This window comes from Nylanderia fulva, unplaced genomic scaffold (genome assembly GCF_048542155.1).
Source record: "Nylanderia fulva isolate GAGA-0341 unplaced genomic scaffold, ASM4854215v1 Scaffold412, whole genome shotgun sequence".
Taxonomy (NCBI): domain Eukaryota; kingdom Metazoa; phylum Arthropoda; class Insecta; order Hymenoptera; family Formicidae; genus Nylanderia; species Nylanderia fulva.
Window position 1 is genome coordinate 57,866 of NW_028190491.1, and position 24,615 is coordinate 82,480.

A 24,615-nucleotide genomic window follows, 5' to 3' on the forward strand; every position below is an offset into this window, starting at 1 on the left:
AATCGTCACAATTAATTTTATATATCACATTAGAATTGCAAGAGTGATTGTTTCTGTCTTTCTGTACCTTAAGAAATTTGTTTAATTTATTCAACACTATATCCCACCGTCATATCTGGTTTTTTAATCGCTGACGCAATACGATCTGACATCATATTTATGTAGGGTATGCGGAGGCGTTACAAGGAGGTACGCAATATACGCTCCAGTGAGGGCGCAACATTTGAGAAGGGCGCAAAATTTTGATAGTTTATTTGTCAATTATTTTTACAGTTTTGCAAAATAATGGAGCCTTTGTCAATGGGACGCACGATCAAATTCCAGCGTAGGGGCGCCTAAGACTGTTGTAACGCCTCCGAGGGTATATGACAAAAAATGTGGTGTGATTTATAGTATTGTACTGAGGAAGACTAAGTAAGTCGAAACGTTTACTTCACTATGTAAAGAATGTAATTTATAACTTTATGTTTATGTAAGAATGATTTAGTAATAAATTTGAATTTATCATATTATTTCCTATTTTTTGCTCGGAAGTTGGTCTTACATAATTTTTATTTTTTAGTTGAAAAATATTTACAAAATAATTATTACTATAAATATTTAATATAATTTGTAACAGCTTTTTAGAAAATTTTAATCTACAAATAAACAAGCAATAAGAGCTAAATAAGTTCTAAACTAGAATTATATTTGTGAAAAGATTTATAACATAAATTATTAAATATTATACAGAAGTAAATGCGATTCGTCGTATGTTTCGGTTGTCTTTTTTAACCTTCTTCAGCGCATCAATTAAAAATTAAAATATTAGTAGAAATTAACAATAAATTACTCATCACTGTCATTATAATAAAAATATACGGAGTCAAGTTATATGCTAACACCCGAGATCAACGCATTTATAAAGCAAGAGTATTTTTTTAGTATATATTCTATTTCTCACAACGTCATTATATGTAATTGTCGCGAAACAGATCTCTCGCTAATTGTTCTGTTAGGAGGTCGGTTGCGAATCTCAATAACAGCCATTGTTAATATGTCTATAAAATCATAAGTATACGAAAAATTAACATTGAAGATAAGTAAATTAATGAAAATGGACTTACAGTTAAATCGAGTAAGATGTTATATTGTGACGTGGAGGCTTACAGATGTTAATAGCTCGAGGTAACATTAACGTATGATTTTTTAACTCTCAGAGAGACGACCACACAACTGAGAAAATAGTTAGTTGTTTATGTTTTTTAACTTTCAAATTTTTCCCAGCAAACACAGTATATAAATGTTATATACTTAAGCATGTTATATGTAACGTATATGTTAGTTGTAATTTCCCACTCATAGATGTAACATTTTTAATATTACATATATTACATTGTAGTTATATTGTCATTTTATCCCAAGATAGCACTGACTTATCAATATATCAATGTGCTATTTGGTATATAATTACAATATAACTACAATGTAATATATGTTATATTAAAATGTTACATCTATGAGTGGGAAATTACAACTAATATGGATATTATATGTAACGTACACGTTATATTACCTGTTATATTCCGTTTTATTATAGCAATGTAACAATTATATATCGGTGTTTGCTGGGTTGGTAGTCTATGTATAATGTCGTCGTAGATTACTGACAAGCCATCAATATCTGTTTTTAAATGAAGACTGTTATTTTGCCTTTTTATAAATATCATCTCTGAAATTAATCTTTTATTATATTGTGATTCTTTATCAAGTATTTTTACATCGTCCCAACAAAATTCATGATTGTTTTAATCTATGGTCAGTGATTACCGATTTTTTTACATTTCTGTGTATATTAGATCGATGTTCAGATATTCTAGTAGATAATTTCCTATTAGTCTGACCATCATACGATGCATTGCACTCTTTACAGTCTATCTTATATATCACATTGGTGTTTGAAACCTTAGGAATAGGATCTTTGTGTACTTTGATATATTTATTCAATTTGTTAAGACTGTAAAAAGAGAGTTTAACATTCATATCTTTAATGATATTTTTATATTGTTCAGTAAGTGTCGGTAAAAATGGGATGAATAAGCACACTTTTGACTGGGAAGGAACTGAAATATTAGATCATGAAATTAACTATAATAAAGACTTATTTCTGAAATGTTATACATAAAAAAACATAAAAATAGTATAAATTTAAAGAAAGACATCGAGTCTCTTGAAAGTTGTTATTTTAACATTTTAGAAGAATTATCTGACACATTTTTTTCATTAAAAAACAAACAAATTAACCTTTAACTATTGACTATATAAACAGGTTACGATATAATAATGACACATATTATTCCTTGATATTGCTGAGTCGCAACAACCAACACATAACATCAATATGTAAGTTTTGCCAATTTATATTTTTCGGAGTGTTCCTCATTGGAATCCTTTTAATATATCTATGATGTGGGAAAAAAGGGCTTGAATAAATGGGACTCATCTCGTGAAGATGCCGGAACAGACTGTTCGCGCTGTCCAACGACCAATTTGGGCTCCTTGCATTTAATTGAGAGATGGTCTTAACACAAGACATCTAAGAATAATTGTTTCAATCATTGTAATTAAATCGAATGATAATGGAAGTTTCGTCTTTACATAACTTGTGAGATTATGTTTAAATTTCTTTATTATATTTTGTAATTTTATACTTGCGGTTGATTGTATTGATAAAGACCTAGTAAGGTCGAAACGTCTACATTTATATTATAAATAAATAACTTTTAATTATTCTTACATCTAAATTATTGCGGCTCGTATATTTGGCCTATTTTTCATGTTTTATTAATTGTAAATTTATTTGTTAAACTACTCTATTGCCTAAGTATATTCATGTATATTATAATTTTATATTCTATTTTAAAATAAATGTCTAATAAGTTACTTATAAACATTTTTTACACATTTTTAACTTTTTATAAATAGTTATGATAGTTTGAAAAACATCTAATCGACCAAATTTTAGATTAGCCTACATCAACCGATCATTTTGATTAAAAAATTGTTGATTATGTTTTTTTAACTCATGATTTCTTTTACTAAGTATTTCTTAAAAAAAATGAAAATAATTGCTCGTAAGTTGGTTTTGCATTATTTTTATTTAAAATATTTATATTGTATTAAAAATGAAGAATTTTACCAAAAAGAAAAAAGAAAGCCAATTGGGAAGCGCAGAATTGTATATAATGTTCGTAGTTTATCTGTGAAAGAAAAAATACTCAAAGCAGCAGAAAAAAGAAATGACAAGTGGAGAGACGAAGTAAAGCGTCGTATCATGACTCAGACAGCACAGAATATTTATAAAATATTTATAGAATATTTATAATAATTATTTTAATATTTTATAAATATTTATTATAAATATTTTATAAATGATTTTGGAGTCAGATTAAATAGGTCATAAATATTTATCATAAATATCAGAAAATATTTACGATAAATATTATCGTAAATATTATAAATATATTTATTAAATCATTATGATACAGATTTTTTTTTAATTTATAATTTTTTAAGAAATACAGTAAGAAATCGTAAGTTAAAAATACAATCAACGATTTTTTAATCAAAATAATCGGTTGATGTAGTCTAATCTAAAATTTGGTCGATTAGATGTTTTTCAAACTCTATTATAGCTATTTATAAAAAGTTAAAAATGTGTAAAAAATGTTTATAAGTAACTTATTAACTTATTGCAGCTGGGTACAAAATTCAGCCTTCCAGTTAGCTCTAACAAGAAAGCTGCAATCCATGAGTTCATTAAGGACATTGAGAGCAATTCGAAAAATAATAATCTTATAACTATCCGTAATACTGCTGTTCCTCAATTTTTCCACTTCCTATACAATAACATTCCCAGAGACCTAACAAAAGCTAAACTCATGGCAATGCACAACAAAAGAATTTTGTTACCACAATCCTGATATACTTATTTTTACACGAGCTGATAAAGGCAACGTTATAGTTGCAATGGATAGAGCTTACTACATTAAAAAAGTGGAAGACTTGTTGAATGGTGGTAGACTTGTTGAATGATAGTACTTACTCGATTATTAAATATAACCCATCCATAAGAATACAAAAAGATCTAACTAACATGTTGAAACATGGCTAAAAAAAGAATATATCAACAAAAGAGAATACTTTGCACTACATTCCAGCGACTCACTTCTACCTAAAGCCTACGGTCTTCCTAAAATTCATAAAAACAATGTCCCCTCTCTCTTTCGAATAAGATAGTATCGTTGATTAATACTACACTTTATTCATTGGCATCTCACTTTCATAGAATATTACTTAAAAGTCTTCCTCGGGCAAATAGTTACGTCAGCACCCAATTCGCATCGAAATATACCAGATATATTTCTGAAATATTCCAAGTGAAATGTTTAGATGTTCCATTAATGTTCCAATAAATATTCTTGGAATCTCTAATTGGCACAACGTAAAACATTTCTGGAATAAAATCATACGTTATTGTTACCTCGAGCTATTAACATCTGTAAGCCTCCACGTCACAATACAACATTTTACTCGATTTAACTGTAAGTCCATTTTCATTAATTTACTTATCTTCAATGTTAATTTTTTTCGTATACTTATGATTTTATAGATATATATTAACAATGGCTGTTATTGAGATTCACAACCAACCTCCTAACAGAACAATTAGCGAGAGATCTATTTCGCGACAATTACATATAATGACGTTGTGAGGAATAGAGTATATACTAAAAAAATGCTCTTGCTTTATAAATGCGTTGATCTCGGGTGTTATAATAGCATATAAATTGACTCCGTATATTTTTATTATAATGACATTGATGAATAATTTATTGTTAATTTCTACTAATATTTTAATTTTTAATATATTCGTTGAAGAAGGTTGAAAAAGACAACCGAAACGTACGACGAATCGAATTTACTTCTGTATAATATCTAATAATTTATGTTATAAATCTTTTCACAAATGTAATTCTAGTATAGAACTTATCTAGCTCTTATTGCCTTTTTATTTGTTGATTAAAAATTGACAAAATGATTCTGACAGGATTGTTGGCGAAGGGTTGTAGATTGCCGAAATTTCGAGAATTTGAGCATCGTAATATCAACGCAAAAATAGAAGAGGATCTAAAGTACATATATATATATATATATATACGGGTGTCCCATTTTAATGTACCAGTCGAAATAACTTCGAGGGTGATGGTTTTATCAAAAAATGTTTCAGACGAAAGTTACTGGGTTTGAAGGGGGTCGTCCATCGGTGACCTTGACTTTGACCTTGAAGTCAAATTTGAAGGTTATTTCAGGATCAAATTGTGAATTTTAAATGGAAACCCCAATTTTTTATTCGGGATATCGAAAGAGCGGGAAATTTCACGTCCAAACACGTGGTCATGTTTGGGCCAAAATGTCCTCTAACAACATTACAAGGTCAAACGAATGGAGCGGTGCTTAAGAATATTGTATGCAGATGCGTAAAAAATAATAGTTGCAAGGATCACAGGGGTGCGTCGAATGGTGACCTTGACCTTGATGTTGAGTTTAAATTTGAAGGTTATGTCAAGGTCGAAGTATTTTTTCTTGTCATCAAATGGAATGACGTACGACCTTCTCGAATATGACGTTAAAAAACCGTAGTCACTTTTGCATGAATTTTACGTTAAATACGTTTCTCTCGTTGCAACGCACATACGTTAAAAAATTCCATTAACCTAAATAGATCTTTCGGAGGTTAATGACATCAACTAAACTCAAGACGACCCTCGGCTTCAGCTTTACCCGATGTACACCACGTGGAGGTAGCCGATAGGAGTTTGTACATCATGTGGCCCTGAAAAGGGCCGTTTGAATTCGTGTGTGTGTGCGTGTGTGTGTGTGTGTGTGTGTGTGTGTGTGTGTGTGTGTGTGTGTGTGGTCGTGATTTCATCCGGCCGGTCAAGGCAAGATAATGATCAAGACGTATCAAGTCTGCGTGATCTATTTTACGGGCTCAATTAATTGCCCGTTGACTTCAATGCATTTCCTGATCCTCTTTTGAAACGAACCCCTTACTCTGTGAAGAATTTCAGGGGTTATTGAAGCACATGCATCGCGAATGCGGGTTTTCATATCCTCAACTGTTGTAGGTTCTTCAGCGTAAACCTTTTCTTTAATGTATCCCCAAAAAAAGAAATCCAACAGTGTCAAATCTGGTGACCGTGGAGGCCACATTTGTGTTTGGCTTCCAAGACCTATCCACCTATTTGGGAATCTCACATTTAAATAATCTTTCACCCGCCGTGATCGATGAGCAGGCGCTCCATCTTGTTGGAACCACATTCTTTGACGAATATCAAGAGGTACATTTTCCAACAGCAGCGGTAGTTCATTTTCCAGAAAATGTAAATAGTTCTCTCCGTTTAAATGGTTGTCAAAGAAAAATGGCCCAATAATGTAGTCTCCGACAATACCGGCCCAGATATTAATAGACCATTGTCTCTGGAACTCTTGAGATCGCGTCCAATAAGGATTGAAATCAGAGTAATAGTGACAATTGTGTCTATTAAGTCCGCCTCGGTTTGAGAAGGTTGCTTCGTCACTAAACATTATTTGTTCGAGGAGCCCTGGATTTTCCTGGATCTGATTTTGTATCCAGTTGCAAAATTGTACACGGCGAGGAAAATCTCCTTGTTCGAGCTTGTGAAGAAGTATTATGCTGTAAGGGTGGAAGCTATTACTTTTGAGGATACGGTTTGATGTCGATCTTGGAACTCCGTACTGCCTTTCGATCTGCCTGGTCGAAATTTGCGGATTGACAACCGCAGCACCTACAACAGGTATTGCTACGCCTTCATCAGGGCCTGATTTTGAACGCACCCTTTTCAGATTACCTTGCCTAGCTCTCTCACAAAGAGTGCGTATCGTCTTCCTAGTAGGATGACGTCTTAGCGGAAATCTCTTAGAGTATACTAGACGTACTGCCGCGCTATAATTGTTTCCCGCTTCCCCGAGAACTGAAATCATGTCCACTATTTCGGTCGGCAAGTAGTCACTCATTGCTATGAACTACGCGAGACAAAAAAATGTAGAACGTTATTACCTATGCCTACATGTACTTTTCAAACGGTACAAAATATGTGTACAAGGTAGTCAAGAAATAATCACTTGTTACTATGCTCTTGCGTTACTCTTGACTACCCATATTTGTAGTTGTACAAGGTAGTCAAGAAATAATCACTCGTTACTATGCTCTTGCGTCACTCTTGACTACCCATATTTGTAGTTGTACAACGTTCTACATTTTTTTGTCTCGCGTAGTTCATAGCAATGAGTGACTACTTGCCGACCGAAATAGTGGACATGATTTCAGTTCTCGGGGAAGCGGGAAACAATTATAGCGCGGCAGTACGTCTAGTATACTCTGAGAGATTTCCGCTAAGACGTCATCCTACTAGGAAGACGATACGCACTCTTTGTGAGAGAGCTAGGCAAGGTAATCTGAAAAGGGTGCGTTCAAAATCAGGCCCTGATGAAGGCGTAGCAATAACTGTTGTAGGTGCTGCGGTTGTCAATCCGCAAATTTCGACCAGGCAGATCGAAAGGCAGTACGGAGTTCCAAGATCGACATCAAACCGTATCCTCAAAAGTAATAGCTTCCACCCTTACAACATAATACTTCTTCACAAGCTCGAACAAGGAGATTTTCCTCGCCGTGTACAATTTTGCAACTGGATACAAAATCAGATCCAGGAAAATCCAGGGCTCCTCGAACAAATAATGTTTAGTGACGAAGCAACCTTCTCAAACCGAGGCGGACTTAATAGACACAATTGTCACTATTACTCTGATTTCAATCCTTATTGGACGCGATCTCAAGAGTTCCAGAGACAATGGTCTATTAATATCTGGGCCGGTATTGTCGGAGACTACATTATTGGGCCATTTTTCTTTGACAACCATTTAAACGGAGAGAACTATTTACATTTTCTGGAAAATGAACTACCGCTGCTGTTGGAAAATGTACCTCTTGATATTCGTCAAAGAATGTGGTTCCAACAAGATGGAGCGCCTGCTCATCGATCACGGCGGGTAAAAGATTATTTAAATGTGAGATTCCCAAATAGGTGGATAGGTCTTGGAAGCCAAACACAAATGTGGCCTCCACGGTCACCAGATTTGACACTGTTGGATTTCTTTTTTTGGGGATACATTAAAGAAAAGGTTTACGCTGAAGAACCTACAACAGTTGAGGATATGAAAACCCGCATTCGCGATGCATGTGCTTCAATAACCCCTGAAATTCTTCACAGAGTAAGGGGTTCGTTTCAAAAGAGGATCAGGAAATGCATTGAAGTCAACGGGCAATTAATTGAGCCCGTAAAATAGATCACGCAGACTTGATACGTCTTAATCATTATCTTGCCTTGACCGGCCGGATGAAATCACGACCACACACACACACACACACACACACACACACACACACACACACACACACGCACACACACACGAATTCAAACGGCCCTTTTCAGGGCCACATGATGTACAAACTCCTATCGGCTACCTCCACGTGGTGTACATCGGGTAAAGCTGAAGCCGAGGGTCGTCTTGAGTTTAGTTGATGTCATTAACCTCCGAAAGATCTATTTAGGTTAATGGAATTTTTTAACGTATGTGCGTTGCAACGAGAGAAACGTATTTAACGTAAAATTCATGCAAAAGTGACTACGGTTTTTTAACGTCATATTCGAGAAGGTCGTACGTCATTCCATTTGATGACAAGAAAAAATACTTCGACCTTGACATAACCTTCAAATTTAACCTCAACATCAAGGTCAAGGTCACCATTCGACGCACCCCTGTGATCCTTGCAACTATTATTTTTTACGCATCTGCATACAATATTCTTAAGCACCGCTCCATTCGTTTGACCTTGTAATGTTGTTAGAGGACATTTTGGCCCAAACATGACCACGTGTTTGGACGTGAAATTTCCCGCTCTTTCGATATCCCGAATAAAAAATTGGGGTTTCCATTTAAAATTCACAATTTGATCCTGAAATAACCTTCAAATTTGACTTCAAGGTCAAAGTCAAGGTCACCGATGGACGACCCCCTTCAAACCCAGTAACTTTCGTCTGAAACATTTTTTGATAAAACCATCACCCTCGAAGTTATTTCGACTGGTACATTAAAATGGGACACCCTGTATATATATAGGTCGAGAGAAGATTCTTACCTTTTTTTATATATATATATATCATCACCAAGTCGATCTCTTATTAATTTGTTTATATATATATATATTGTATATGTGTGTGTGTATATGAATATATATATATATATATATATATATATATATGTGTGTGTGTGTGTGTGTGTATATGTATATATATATATTTATATATACTTTAGATCCTCTTCTATTTTTGCGTTCTTATTTTCAAAAATCTAATATATATATGTATAAATAATAATTGCTTTATTTTATACTTTAAAAACTATAAAAACTAATTAATATAAACATATTTTTGTTTTTAAGATTGTTTTTGTTTCAAAGAGATTAAAGTTTTTAAAGTTTATAAAATTCAAAAGTAAACGTTTTAGTTTTATTATATATAACTATATATATAATTTATTAAAAAGTTTAATTATATTAATAAGTAATAGTTACTAATTTAACAACAATTATAGAAACTAATTAATATAAGCATATTTTTTGTTTTTAAGATCGTTTTGTTTTAAAGATTTAATAAGTTTCTAATACTTAAGAGAATACTGCCTTGCTCTGTTTTACTGACTTTAAGTTATAGAGGTTAAGTTCACTTTTTATTGAATATACAGATTGAAAAATCCTCCACAACGAAAGTATAATAATGAATAAGGAGCGCTATCCGGCAACTAATTTTTTGCTGTTTTATGCCTCGACATCGATTCCGCACGTAAATATATACATATATACATATGTATGCATATAATTAATTCAACTACGAATCTTTTGATACAGGCTTTTAATCTCATTATTATTACTTCTGTATTATTCTTTTATGTCATCTCTATTGGGAGCGCCATATTTTGTGCACAAATAAACTGCAGAATTTTTGTATTAATTAACAATATATATATATATATATATATATATATATCATCACCAAGTTAACTTCTTATTAATTTGTTTCCGGCCGCTAAATAAAAATCCTACAAACATTTATAAGCGAAATGTATTTAAACAATTATATATTTAATCAAAGGTTTTTTAAAAAATCGACCACATTGGCAATGCTTTATTATATCCATTAATCCTTAACACACAACGTTTCGACTATGGGTTTTGGTCCTTCTCAAGTGTACATAAACACAATATCAACAATAATTAGCACAATAAATTTAAAAAAATCACCTATTTTGGCCGATATTTAAGGGTTATGCATGATTTGGAGACATTGTGCTTGAGCTTGCTTGGTTTCGCGGTTCTACTGTACTACATCAGATACACTTATTGACGACATTTTCGCTATTGTGCCGAGGACGAAAATTGACGAGATTTTATTGACGTTTACTAGCTATCACCCACGCTTACAGTTCACATATGAATTAGAATTTGATTCTGCAATCAATTTTTTGAACACTACAGTCATTAGATGCGGCAAACTTATAACAAATTGGTTTCGTAAAACCACAAATTCTAGTAGATTCATTAATTACCACTCTAATCATCCTATGAATTATAAAATGAATACTATTTACAATCTCGTTGGATCATGCTATTTTGCTATTTGATAACCGGTTCCATCGGAGTAACATCAAAATTGTGGAAAAAATTCTCCATACGAATTAAAACTTGATTACGGACATGATTTTAAATGGTCTGCTCTTAAGTATTTTACAAAGAAAAGAACGTAAGAAAAAGAGAAATTGCCGAAATGTTCTTTATTAAAAAATTTGACAACACGCTAAATTTACATAAGGACACTGAAAATCTAAATAACAATTATGACAAAATAATATAAAGGTCGCTTAGTCTGTTTCTTAGCCTCTTATGTATAATGACGATGTGTTTAACAGAAAAGATTTTTCGTTTTATCTTATTTTATGAAAGTGTTGTGTTTTTTGACAACCAACGGATTTTAGGTAATAATTAATAATTTTTGTAAATTTAGAGCAGATGTATTATTGATTTCCGTATAATTTAGGCAAATAGTTAATAATTTTTGTAATTAGAGTAGATAAATTATTGATTTCCTTAAAATTTAATTGATTACGCTAACTGTTGTTTATATTGTTTTAATTTATTGATTTCTGTGAAAATCTTTTTTTAATTTATTGTGTTAATTATTGTCGATATTGTGTTTATGTATGTACACTCGAGAAGGATCAAAACTCATGGTCGAAACGTTGTGTGTTAAGGATTAATGGAATAATAAAGCATTGCCAGTGTGGTCGATTTTTTAAAAAACCTTTGATTTGATTTATTTACTGGCGACTTTCATCTAATTTGAATTAATTATATATTTATAATTTAATTACTTTTAGTCAAAATTGCGTTAAATTCATACACAAATATTTAAAAAATAATTTTTTAAAATCCCGAAAATCCCGGAATTAATAATTACAATCCCAGGATTGTCGGAACTAAAAAAATAGCCGGAATCCCGTATCCCGGGATTGTATTCCCTACATGGGTGGTTTCATTAAAAATTTCTGAGTTTTGGTCTCCTTTTAGGGAGAGACAACTCTCGAAATTCCCTTAAAAGAGTATCTTCTCGAAATAATCAAATACGTATTTCGCGGTTTTTCATAATTTAATAAAAGGGTGGATGAATGCAGTCTGAAATACCCTATATATATACAGGGTGGGCCATTTTAATCCGTCCACAGGAATATCTCCTCAGGTAGGGGCGATAGCGGAAGATGCCTCAGACAAAAGTTGTAGGATAAGTAGGGGGAAACTTAGCGGTGACCTCGACTTTGACTTGAGATGAAGGATTAAGGTCATTTTGAGGCTAATCTGATTTTTTCAAATGGGGATCCCTATTTCTGACTACGGAAATGGAAAGTATGGAAAATTTCACGTCCAAATAGGTAACTCATGACTGTGGTCAAAATGAACTTTAGGGGTCATTTCAAGGACAAATGCGTAATATTAATCAATTCACTCAAGTACTCGTAAACTAAACGAAATAGTGAAAAATGTTTCAGACAAATTCATATTACGCATTTGTCCTTGAAATGTTCATTTTGACCACAGTCATGAATTACCTATTTGGACGTGTTTTCCGATTTTTTTCATTTCCATAGTCAGAAATAGAGATCCCCATTTGAAAAAATCAGTTCAGCCTCAAAATGACCTTAATTCTTCACCTCAAGTCAAAGTCGAGGTCACCGCTAAGTTTCTCCCTACTTATCCTACAACTTTTGTCTGAGGCATCTTCCGCTATCGCCCCTACCTGAGGAGATATTCCTGTGGACGGATTAAAATGGCCCACCCTGTATATATGGTGTATACACACACACACACACACACACACACACACACACACACACACACACGCACACGCACACGCACACGCACACGACACGCACACGCACACGCACAAGGTGTCTTATTTTAATCGATCAGACCCAAAAACTTTCATTTTTGATTGTATATACATACAACAAAATGCTTTAAAAAAGGTACTTAATTGATTTTAACGGGGCAAAAGATAACGATTAAAAATTATTGACTTTTTTCTAAAGAGTGCTTTTTACGGTTATTTAAAGGTCATCTTTTTTAAATCTATATATATTTTTTTTAAATAAATCGATTCCTCATAATTTTTTACATAAGTTATATATATATATATATATATATATATATATATATATAAGATAGTCAAAAAATTAATAGTTTGAGATATTTTATATTTAAGTTTGACATAATTTTACATAAACTCTGAAATATCTTGGAAAATATTTATTTTCTGATGATCTTGATATTTTTATGTATAAAATAAGAAAATTATATAAAAATATGTAAATTGCAAGTAACAGATATATATATTTTTTAACACCGATATGTCTTTTTTTAATATCAATTAATTATTTTCTATTGAAATAGGGCACCCTGCATATAATATGTATATATATATATGTGTGATCTATTCACATAAAGATTATAGCTGAAATATAGAATTTAAAATATGAAATTTTTTAATCTTATACTAAATAAATGTTAAAAGAGATAAATTAGAAAGAGGAGATGAAGGTAGGACAGCACGGATACTGCTTATATAATATAATACAAATACATTAAAAATGGGATAAGAATCAATTTCTCTCTTTTTATATCAGTAGTATACTGAAAATCTAATAAATTATATATATATTTATATTTACATGTATATTTTTCAGAGACCATACTATGGCACACATTTTTATTGGTAATTAAAGCCAAGAAAATGATAAAAGCATTTTATGAATCAATTATATATATACACATATATATATATATATGTATATATATATATATGTATGTATATATATGTATATATATATATATATATATATATATATATATATATATATATATATATATATATATACAGGGTGTCCGGTAACTAACGGACCAACGATTACAAATGAACTCTTTGGTCAATTTGGGAACGATTTTTCCTCAGCGAAAATGTCGAAAAAGGTCATCATTTTTTACAACTTTCCAATCTTTGTCATTATGTATCTTTATAACTAAGCCTTAAATTAAAATTTTATTAAAGTAAACTCTACCTGAAATTAACTGAAGAATGTAATTATGTTAGACTTTTAACTCCAAAACGTTTAGTTTCCAAAAAACCCATTTTTTTCAATCGCTTATAAACTCGAAAATTATTGACTTCTCAACATTTTTGCTAAGGAAAAATCGTCTCCAAATTGGCCAGAGAATCCGCCCTTAATCATTGGTCCGTTAGTTACCGGACACCCTGTATATATATATATATGTATGTATGTATATATATTTCGTTCAAAAGGAGAATGTGTATCGGCTGCGCATAGGCAGGCAAATGAGAAGAAAGAATTACATACTCAGTACCGTAAATATATATGCTATACCGGCGATCCAATGCTTCGGGGACCTGGTGTCATTAGTTGTAGGCACTGACAAGTTACACAAGCAGTAAAGAGGAATTATTGTGGGCAGAAACCTGCCCGAAACAGACAAGTTTTCATCCGAACCAATACACGTTCTCTCATTGAACCAAGTAAATATCTATATATATATATATATATATATATATATATATATATAGAGAGAGAGAGAGAGAGAGAGAGAGAGAGAGAGTCCCAGAACACTCTTGACAATGCTCGTAAGAAGGCAGAAATACTTTATTTTTAGAAAAAGTCCCATATTAATAGTATTATTTTACTAAATTCGCAATAATTATGTCAATAATTATATCAGTAGACATGTATATATGTAAAGATGACTTATTACATCTCTTAATAATGGAAACATTATTTAAGAATAAGCGAGAGGTGAAGTCATGCAATGCCATCGCCAAAAAATATGCTTTCGTTACTAAACGACTTATTTTTTAAACGAGTCTTTTCGGGTGTAATTTAATGTCAAGTTCTGCTTGTCATTATGATATCATCCTTCCCAAAATACTGATCATATATTTTAGTCCTCTCCTTCATATTCCTTAATTCAAAGAAAATTCCTTATAGTGTCTCGCAACTTTAAAACAATTAACTTTAGGAGATATGTGTAATAAGACTTTTTTATTTAAAATGACACCAAGAATACAGTTTCAGATGTGGACATCATGTTACGAGACACTCTGTATATTCCCTCAAGATGATTAAAATTTTTCCTCCATAAGATAGGACCCCGTACAAAACATACGGATTTGGGCCCTCTGTGAAATTGGCTGAAACTGTGGTTATAATTAATGAGTTGCATTGATCAAGTTTCCGCAGACAAAAAACTTGAAAATGCCTAGTTTTTTTGTTACAGCCATTTAAAGTGTTGGATTTTAGCATTATTTTATTAACGTTCTAAATCAGTCTTTTTTGAAAAGAAACTGGAAAATTTTGATTTTAATAAAACTTTACACACATATTAAGGGGTTAAATAGATGAATTTATAAATATTTAGTTGCTGCTCAAAATCAGTTTTAAGGGGTGAATCCTTCAGAACGTTTTTTTGCTTTTCTCAAAATATATTTCGAAAAGCATTCGAGATATCAAAAAATATTTTATATAAAAATTTCATAATAAAAATCTTTTATTTATCAACATCATTTATTAGAATTTTCCAGTTTTTTTTTCAAAAGACTAATGTAGAACGTTAATCAAATAATGCTAAAATTCAACATTTTAAATGGCTGCTCATTTACTCAGTTTTTTAATTAATAAGGCAATAATTATTGCAAATTTAGCAAAATAGTATGGAACTTTTTGTTCATCTCGATACATTCTGTCTCCTTACGAACGTTGTCAAGAATGTTCTGGGATACCCTATAATATATATATATACATACATATACACACACATACATATATACTACCTAAATATATGTATATACATATATTTAATTTCTTGAATAACAATACAGTTAACTTAGCACAAACCTTCAGTCCTATCTTATATATTTTCTATATATCTATATTTAATAATTTTTATCTATTTTATCTATTATCATATAAATATAAATAAATTTTATATAAACATAAATTTCTTTGGTCTTATTTTTTGTTCTATATCTAAAAAGTATACATTAAAATCATGTATTTATATTTTATAGACTTATATTTTCACTGCAACCGTATTGAATTATGACGTTAAAAGCGAAAAATCATTCTTCTTGTGAAACATATCGAAACAAACTTTTTTGAATGTTAATCACTTGTGTTAGAATTAATATGAATTAGTCAAATACGTCAAAATACGTTGAAAATTCTTTCTGATTCATTCATTTATAAATAGTCTTAAATGTTAGTCAATTATTGTAAAGTCCATTGAAAAAAGAACCCCGCACTAATCATAAAATCTATCTCGGTCAAATCAATTGGTTTTTTCATATGTTGTAGCTTATGACTTACTGAACAAAAGATGTAATGGGCACAAAGCTCAATAATGGACAGTTATCGACTTATAACCAGTCAAACATGAAAAATTCGGGCTGCCGAAGTCAATCTCCGAATAGTAAAGTATTGATTTTTTGAAAAAATGTTTGAAACAAAAATAGTAGGGTTTTACAAAATCTGTTAATTAGTGACATTATTTTTGAATTTTTAATGACTTTGAATGACCTTGATGACGGCTCTAGCTTATAGAGCGTTCTACACAACTCTAGCGCTCTACAGCTAGAGCCGTCATCAAGGTTATCCAAAATTCAAAAATAATGTCACCAGCTAACAGATTTTGTAAAACCTTACTATTTTTATTTCAAATATTTTTCCAAAAAATCAATACTTTCCGAGATTTCACTAATTGACAGCCCGATTTTTTCATATTTGACTGGTTATAACTCGATAGTTGTTTATTATTGAGCTATGTGCTCATTACATCTTTTGTTCAGTAGGTCATAAGCTACAACATTTCGATTTGACCGGGATAGATTTTACCTTATGATTAGTGCGGGGCTCTTTAGGACAAATGCATTTGAGTTATATAATTACTTATTAATGCAGAATAACAAAAAGGAATTTACAGTGTATTTTATTAATGCATATTATGAAACACGAACAATCGTATTCAAAATAACTTATTTCGACGTATTTCACAAAAAAAATTCATATTTCTCGCTACTGACGTCATAATTAAATATGGCTGCAGTGAAGATATAGAAAACCTTAAAATAATTTGTTGCAATTACTGATTTAGTAAACATAAATTTTATAAAACAGTTACAATGGAGAATTTGTTGCACATAATGTATAGTAAGACTTCCATAACTTGATCCTTGATAATTCTGCACTTTGTTACTTTGTTAATGCTAATCGAGTGGATGTCAGTCATGCTATCTGTTTAGTTAGCTAATTTGACAATTTCGTACACACAAGTGTACAACAATAGGATATTCTCTATTATTATTTTCAGAAATGTCTAGCTTTATACTGAAAAAGTTATGGAAGTCCTACTATAATTGATACATCACAGTTGATTAAATGTTATTTAAATCTTATGATTTTCTTCACATCGGACATTTCTTAATATATTACTGATGATATACCAATAAATTTTTTCATCAGAAATTGAAATAATCTTATAACTATATCTCCATATATATATATATATATATATATATATATATATATATATATACAGGGTGTTCGGTAACAGGTGGGCCAAAATGTAAGGAGTGGTTCTACATGATAAAATAAGACGAAAATCAAGAATGACAAAATTGCGTTCGAGACTTCGTTTATTAATTATAAATATTTTACACTTTGCAAAATATACATCAACTGTTACGATGTAAGTTTTTGTATACTTATGCGTGTATTTTGACGGCGACTCTACCGATGTACCTTACGCACGCCAAATATCGGAAAATTACCGTGCGTCAGGCGCCCTTAATGCAAAGTTTAAAATATTTATAATTAATAAACAAAGTCTCGGACGCAATTTTGTCATTCTTGATTTTCGTCTTATTTTATCATGTAGAACCACTCCTTACATTTTGGCCCACCTGTTGCCGAACACCCTGTATAAATCTGCAACAAAATAACAAAATTGAATTTTTAAAACATAAATACATTAAAACCACAAACTAGTTTGAATCTTGTTGTGAAATTATATGCTGGTATCCAAAATTAATAGTTTACATTAAATTCATCTAATATATCACTTTTACGACAGTTATCGATTTGAGATGGTAAAATTTCATATTTTTTCAGACATTTACTGCTTTCAAGTTTTTATAAAAAGATAAAAATAAATCATTAATCTATACATTTTAACTGTACTTCGTAATTCTTTTCTCTTTTTCCTCCAAAGTTAAAAAGTTAAAAACTTTATTTTCCACTCAGAAAGTACAAATAAAAGAATGTTTTTTATTAATTGTAATTTATGTTTACTATTTTTCATTTCAAATTCATTCTCAAAATGCTTTTACTGAAGGGATAAAACTCGATAAAACTTCGTCAACTTTTTTTAAGTTCTCGAACATTTTCCTTTTTACATTTCTGTTTCATTTTAATATGAAAAATTACTCTTTGCAAGATATATTTGTTACGTTTTATGATTTAATAAATGCATTAATATAAATTTTGTTTACTTGATAATTACTTATCTTTTTGTTGTGTCAAAATTTCAAAGTTTAAATTAAATTGCATTTTTAATGTGCAATATTGGCACATATTGCATTTAAAAAAATCAGTCCCATTATTTTGACAACAGACTATATAAGTATTAGTATATATCTTTCAAATATTATTACAAGTGAGCATTTATGTCAAAACTATAGCTTGCATTCCGTACAACTACTATCTGTTACATGTTTTTGTTGGCATGATATATTTACATTATCGAGCAAACCTTGTTAAATTCAACAGATCTATTTTTCTGTGCAATGTGTACACACTAAAATGTTTAATTTATCAGAATAGCCACTTTAATTCTCATTCCTGTAATATTAAAATACAAAAATCGTTCATTCAAGAACAAAAACCATATAAGAAAATATCTTTTTAGCGCGTCAAAGTTTCTCTTGCTTATACAACCACAATCTTATGATTATTACCATTTGGCAAGAGAACATAATAGACACGCTTTCCCTTATCTCATTGAAATTCTTGTATATTAGTGTGATATTGATTGTTAGTGAATGACCCATTAGTCTGTTCATTTCGTTCAATAACACTTTGCATTTCAACAGTTGATTCATTACTAGATTGTCCATTGTTATTTAAGTGTCCAGCATTACTAACATTATTTGTCACTACATTCACATTATTTGTAGTATCTGCTTGCTGCGATTGTTGCTGCTGATGCCCATTTAAATTATTTTGTGCAGAGTTATTATTTTTTGATCTGTGTCTAAGTTTATGCGTAGTAAGATATTGTTTTACAGAGAATGCTTTGTGACAAATGTCACATTTATATGGTAATGGATCTGGACAGTTTACACCATCTGTGAGAGTTGTTGCATGAGTGGTTAAATGCATCACATAATAATGTTTTACAACAAAGGACTTGCCACAGGTTTCGCAAATGTAAGGACCAGATACACCATGCGTTTTTCGATGTTTATGAAGATTATCTTTGCGCGAAAAACTTTTACCACACATTTCACATTCATGCATCTTTTGCCCGGTGTGAGATACTGAATGTCTAACCAAGTGCTCTTTACGACTGAAAGCTTTTGCACACGTTGTGCACACATATGGTCGTTCACCAGTGTGCAATTTCCGATGTTGGAAGAGGTGTTCTTTCCGTTTGAATGGCTTACTACAAATGTCACAGCTAAAGGAATTAACGTTAGTTTGTAAGGGATCATCTTTGCTTCTAGTATCAGATGGTTCATTTATAAGTATTTCGACACTACAATTATGATTGCTCATTTGATTCAATGAGGAAAAACTTTTACCGCAATCGCGGCAGATAGTGTTCTTTGTAGTCTGCGAGAGTACTTGAGAGTTTACAGTGATCAAAGAAGTTGGTTCCGGTCCTGACCTAAGCCTCAGAAATTCTCTAATTTGTTCGATTGAATTACGAGACATCCCGTCGTCGGACGAAGTTTTTGCAAACTCCTTGAAATCTTTTATGTCATCTCGCACCGTCGGTGTTGTCAACGTGTTTTCTTTGAAACCTAGGTTTAAAAATACTTCTGGTGTTGCTTGTACTGTAGTATAAGTTTGTACAGCTGAGTTAGGAGACTCGTCTTTTTGGACCTCAGATTGTATTTTTTGTATGACTTGCTGATTCGGTTCTATATCTGTCTCAGTCTTGAGAACTACATTATTGTTTTGATGTACAACTGGTGTCTCTTGTTTTACTGAGAATTCCTGTTGTGTTATAATTTGCGCTTGCTGCTTCTCAAGTTGTTGAAGCTGTCTGTGCTGTTTTTCAAATTCACGTTGTTGCCTCTGCAATTGCTGAAGCTGCTGCGATATCTGTCCCTGTATTTGTTGATTAACTTGGCTTTGATTTTGCTGTTGAGACAATTGTCCCGCCTGGTTCAACTGTTGAGAAATTGGTCTTTGGGATTGTACTTGCTGATTTATTTGACTATGACTCTGTATTTGGTTTTGCGCTTGTTGCTGTTGGATCGCAGGAGATTGATTTTGCTGGTCACCAATTTGATTTTGCGCTTCATTTGATTGTTGCGATGATACTTGAGATGTCTGCTGTTGATAACTGTAATGAGTCTCTGCTGTAGCTTCAACAACAGCCGCTGCCATACCACCTGGTTGCATCTAAAGAAAATTGTGATATTTTATTATTATTTCTGATATACTGTTTCATAATATACAGAGGATATGTTTAGAAAATATATTTAATGTTAGATTTAGTATTATGATATAAAAATAAATATTAATAGCATTGATTCATTACAGACCTGCATAGCACATTTGTATTGCTGCACCCTAGCTTGAACTCCACTGATGATTTGTATATTAGAAGCGTTTATATTGCTAACTACGACAGGCTGCTGATGTTGTATTTGCTGATCGTTGCTCATTACTTGACCCTTTGGTGATGCTGACACCTTTTCCATCGACTTGAGAATTTCATCTTCTGGTGTGGATGATCTTTCCTTTTCGATATTTTTTACATAAACCTTTCCCTCCTTCAGAAATTCTTCGGAGAAACGAAGCGAAGTAAAATAGGACTCCAACATACCCTCGGCATTAACTACAGTTTCTCGAAATTCTATGAAATTTTCCAACTTCTTCACGCAATCGTGGCATACAATTTTTGGTAACGAGTCTTCCTCCATTACCTTAAACAAAAGCAATCAATTTATAGATATTCTAAAAAAAAGAGAAAAATAAGATATACAGTATATTTTAATTCTTTTTATAATTAGATATATAATTAAAGATATATAATTAAACAATGTATTAATTTGTGTTTATATATAAGAAAATTTTAAAGCTCCCATTGACTTTTTATCTCATTTCTTCAATTAACTAGAATTAACAATTTTTATTTGCAGAAGAAAATTTTAACTAATTAGAAATCAGACAAAACTTGCACAATCTTTCTTTTAAATTTTGAATTATTTTGCATTATTTGTAATTTGCATAAATAACAATAAAATACAACTTTTTACATTTTAAATAAAACAAATCAGTATAATAAAATAAGATAATCAAATGGTTCCCATTTAAATATAAACAAGTAATATAACAAATTTATGTAAAAGTTTGCAAATATATTAGCAATATACAATTTATATTGTATATTAATTATTATAAATGGTTATTTCTCCCTTATAGAAATTTATCACTAGTAACGCCAATTCACTTATTTCGAGTACTTAATCACTTATTACGAATACTTAAATTACTGTATATCAGTATTTTAAGTACTCGAAATAAGTGAATTGGCGTTACTAGTGATAAATTTCTATAAGGACTACACATAAAAATTTTATATTATTAATAAGATAATAATCAATAATAAAATAAATAAAAATAAAGCTACTTTTTAGTTTTCTCTGTTCTGTAATTCAATCAAATTCAATCAATTATACGTTCCTATATTTCTATATTTTTACTAAAACTATATATATAAAAGAGAAAATATAAATTCATAATATAAATTAAATCCAAATTTTAACAGTAGCTTTGGTATCAAAGAGGAACCAATTTATATATTTTTGTGAATTTTGTACCATTTTTAGATATTCTCACATACATTGTAACATTATTAAAAATTTGGTAACTTATAATAAGTTCACTATATTCTATCTAGACTAGGATATGCAGATAATTATCAATTTTAAGATATATAAATAAATAAATAAAAAAAGATACAAAAATGTACATATAATGCAATATGAAAATGAAACTTGTGGATCATGCAATCTTATAATTCGAATATATCGATTGAAGTTATTCAATATAAACAAAAGATTAATTATGTTATTCAGCTGTTGTTTACTCATTTTCAGATAAATGTCATTTTCATGAACTAAATCATGAAGTGTGCTTTCTGTCTCTCTCCCCCCCCCCTCCTTTTTCTCTCTTTTTAATAAACAAATCCCAATCATTTTTCCCAAATTTTTCCAAATTAATCAACATATTTTTAATTAAGAATTGTTACTGCAGGAAATAAAAATCAATCGCATATAGAGAAACGAGAAATGCGAGAAGCCTCGGCTCTTACTTGTATCGGCAAATACGTCTGTATTTTGGTTTGCAATTGCCGTCTGCGTCCCTCCTCGCGGAATATATTCATCTTATTACCCTCGCTATTGGTGCACAGTCGGCATAGCTCGTAGTAATTCACCTTGCGGTATCCCGACATCGTTTTTCCCGCGAGCGAAAAACAACGACGCAACGCAGCGCGACACGAGTCGCGACCGCGACCGAGGAGAAGTGACAGTCGCGATGGCAGGTGACAGAGAAGGTTCGAGGTGATCGCGCGGCGCCCGCCACAGCAGCAGCGTCAGTGGCGACGATCGAGACACGCGCGCAGAAACCGTAGTCGGCGCCGCTACCACCTTCGTTGTTGCTATTGCTATGCTGATATCGCTTGATATCACCCTTCTTGCCGCACCAGCATTGTCGACCATTCTGTTCCGCGCGTGAGACAGAATGATATCAATCGCCGCTGCTATTGTATACCGCTCATTCCTGCATATTTGTGTATATATATATATATATATATTACTAATAGAGATGATAGATTACAATAAGACACCCGGTATATAAATATAGTACACACGCACACACACATACAACACACACACACACATACTATATATGTATGTAGGATGTTTTAGACCGGATCTACAACAGGTATAGTAAGCTCTAAGTTTAAAGCCAGGTCTACAATAGATGTAGCAAGCTCTAAGCCTTAAAAAATTCACCAATCACAATTAAGAATGAGGGGAATAATCGACTGTTATTGGTGGATTTCTTAAGGCTTAGAGCTTACTACACCTATTGTAGACCGGGCCTAAGAAATTCACCAATCACAGTCAAGAATGAGGGGAATAATTGACTGTGATTGATCAATTTCTTAAGGCTTACAGCTTACTACACCTATTGTAAACCCAATCTTAAGCGGGGAGCACACACGTTTGCATAGACGAATAAGCGTAAGGATAAGAATCTTGATTGGTCTATGAACGTATGCATAAGAAATTCAACCAATCGAATTTCTTATGCGCTTATGCAAGAGTGTGTGTTCCCCGCTTTAGGCTGGATCTACAACCACAGATTAAGGGTCGGCAGTACACCCAGGCAAACTCCGAATTGATATTGGAGACCTCGTGCGGTGACAACGCGAAATTCCGGTTTCAGTGTTGCCAACGCCGAGAAACCAATTCTCGGGTTTTATGTAGTGGTGCATGTCTGTACACGTACATACACCATTGCATTGCTCACGCGGACGCACCGTAGAGAGACAAGGACCGATAATTACGTGTTCTGCTTGTTCCTCTATCGTGCCGGTATTCGCGAGATACGGCCTGAAAATGCTTTCTGGCCTTCCGTAGCAGAAGGCAGTAGCGTAGCAAGGCTAATAAGTACCTACTTTTTTTAAAAAAATTTTAGTTAAAAAAACTGGGCGCGCTGCTAAGTTTCAAAATTACAATGCACCTTAAAGTAACATTAATTAATTTAAACACAAAACATATTTTAACTGTAATGAGTTTAAAAGTAACAATTTAATTTTAATATTGTTAGAATATTATTTAGCAGCGCTCCCAGTTTTTTTAACTAAAATTTTTTTATTTCTTTTTTACATGGCGCATGGACTTGGCATCTTGTTTATCTTTTTTTTTAAAAGATAAGTTTTTTTATGGTACGATTCTACATTTGCAAATTTAAATTTTTACTGATTCATTATACGACTCTATATATGTCTGCAACTTTAATTTTCCACTGGTACAAGTTTCTACTTTCACTTGGCGCAATTTTTTTTTTATTTCATTACTTTTGTTACGATTGTACATGAATTTATAATCGATAATTTTTCATACAATTCTATTGTACATGGGTTTGCAATGTAGGATTCTACATAAGTTTGCAATGGATCATTTTTAATACAATTCTACATGAGTTTGCAATGGTTAATTTTGCCTAGGATTCTACATGGGTTTGCAATGATTAATTTTTTTATAGGATTCTACATGGGTTTGCAATAGGATAGGATTCTACATGGGTTTGCAATGGATAATTTTTGTTAATGGCGTGCCCTTAACTGGTCGCCTTTTTTTACCTTTTTTTAAAGGTGAGTTTTTAGAGATTATATCATTCATTTTTGTATATTTTTATGACCGGAATAGAACAATTATTAAACATGTTTATCTAAACTTCTTTGCTTAAAATGATGTGTACAATCATATCCTAGAATCCTGATCATTCCTCCTAAAGCACCCTATTTATATAAATTTACCCATATGTGTGTGTGTGTGTGTGTGTACTAATGTC

The 24,615-nt window shown here is 31.7% G+C and overlaps 2 protein-coding genes across 2 annotated transcripts; one reads left to right on the forward strand and one right to left on the reverse strand.

Moving 5' to 3' along the window:
- The first annotated feature begins 7,350 nt into the window (after nucleotides 1–7,350).
- LOC146721781 (uncharacterized) lies at nucleotides 7,351–8,409 on the forward strand. The gene has a single exon (XM_085486285.1). It carries the CDS (start codon nucleotides 7,351–7,353, stop codon nucleotides 8,407–8,409), a length of 1,059 nt encoding a protein of 352 aa, XP_085342411.1.
- Nucleotides 8,410–14,753: 6,344 nt separating this feature from the next.
- LOC114927849 (uncharacterized) lies at nucleotides 14,754–22,545 on the reverse strand. The gene is made up of 3 exons (XM_085486286.1): nucleotides 22,343–22,545; nucleotides 20,568–20,951; nucleotides 14,754–20,424 (listed from the first exon to the last, which is right to left on the reverse strand). The coding sequence occupies exons 1-3, from the start codon at nucleotides 22,481–22,483 to the stop codon at nucleotides 18,790–18,792; spliced, it is 2,160 nt and encodes a 719-aa protein (XP_085342412.1). The 5' UTR covers nucleotides 22,484–22,545; the 3' UTR covers nucleotides 14,754–18,789.
- Nucleotides 22,546–24,615: the final 2,070 nt, after the last annotated feature.

Excerpts from the sequence above, each read along its gene's own strand:
- LOC114927849 (XM_085486286.1), bottom strand. The coding sequence starts at position 22,483 with ATGTCGGGATACCGCAAGGTGAATTACTACGAGCTATGCCGACTGTGC. Across the intron at positions 20,952-22,342 it reads AGACGTATTTGCCGATACAA|GTAATGGAGGAAGACTCGTT; the intron begins GTAAGAGCCGAG and ends CTTTTGTTTAAG. Across the intron at positions 20,425-20,567 it reads AATACAAATGTGCTATGCAG|ATGCAACCAGGTGGTATGGC; the intron begins GTCTGTAATGAA and ends AATTTTCTTTAG.
- LOC146721781 (XM_085486285.1), top strand. The coding sequence starts at position 7,351 with ATGAGTGACTACTTGCCGACCGAAATAGTGGACATGATTTCAGTTCTC.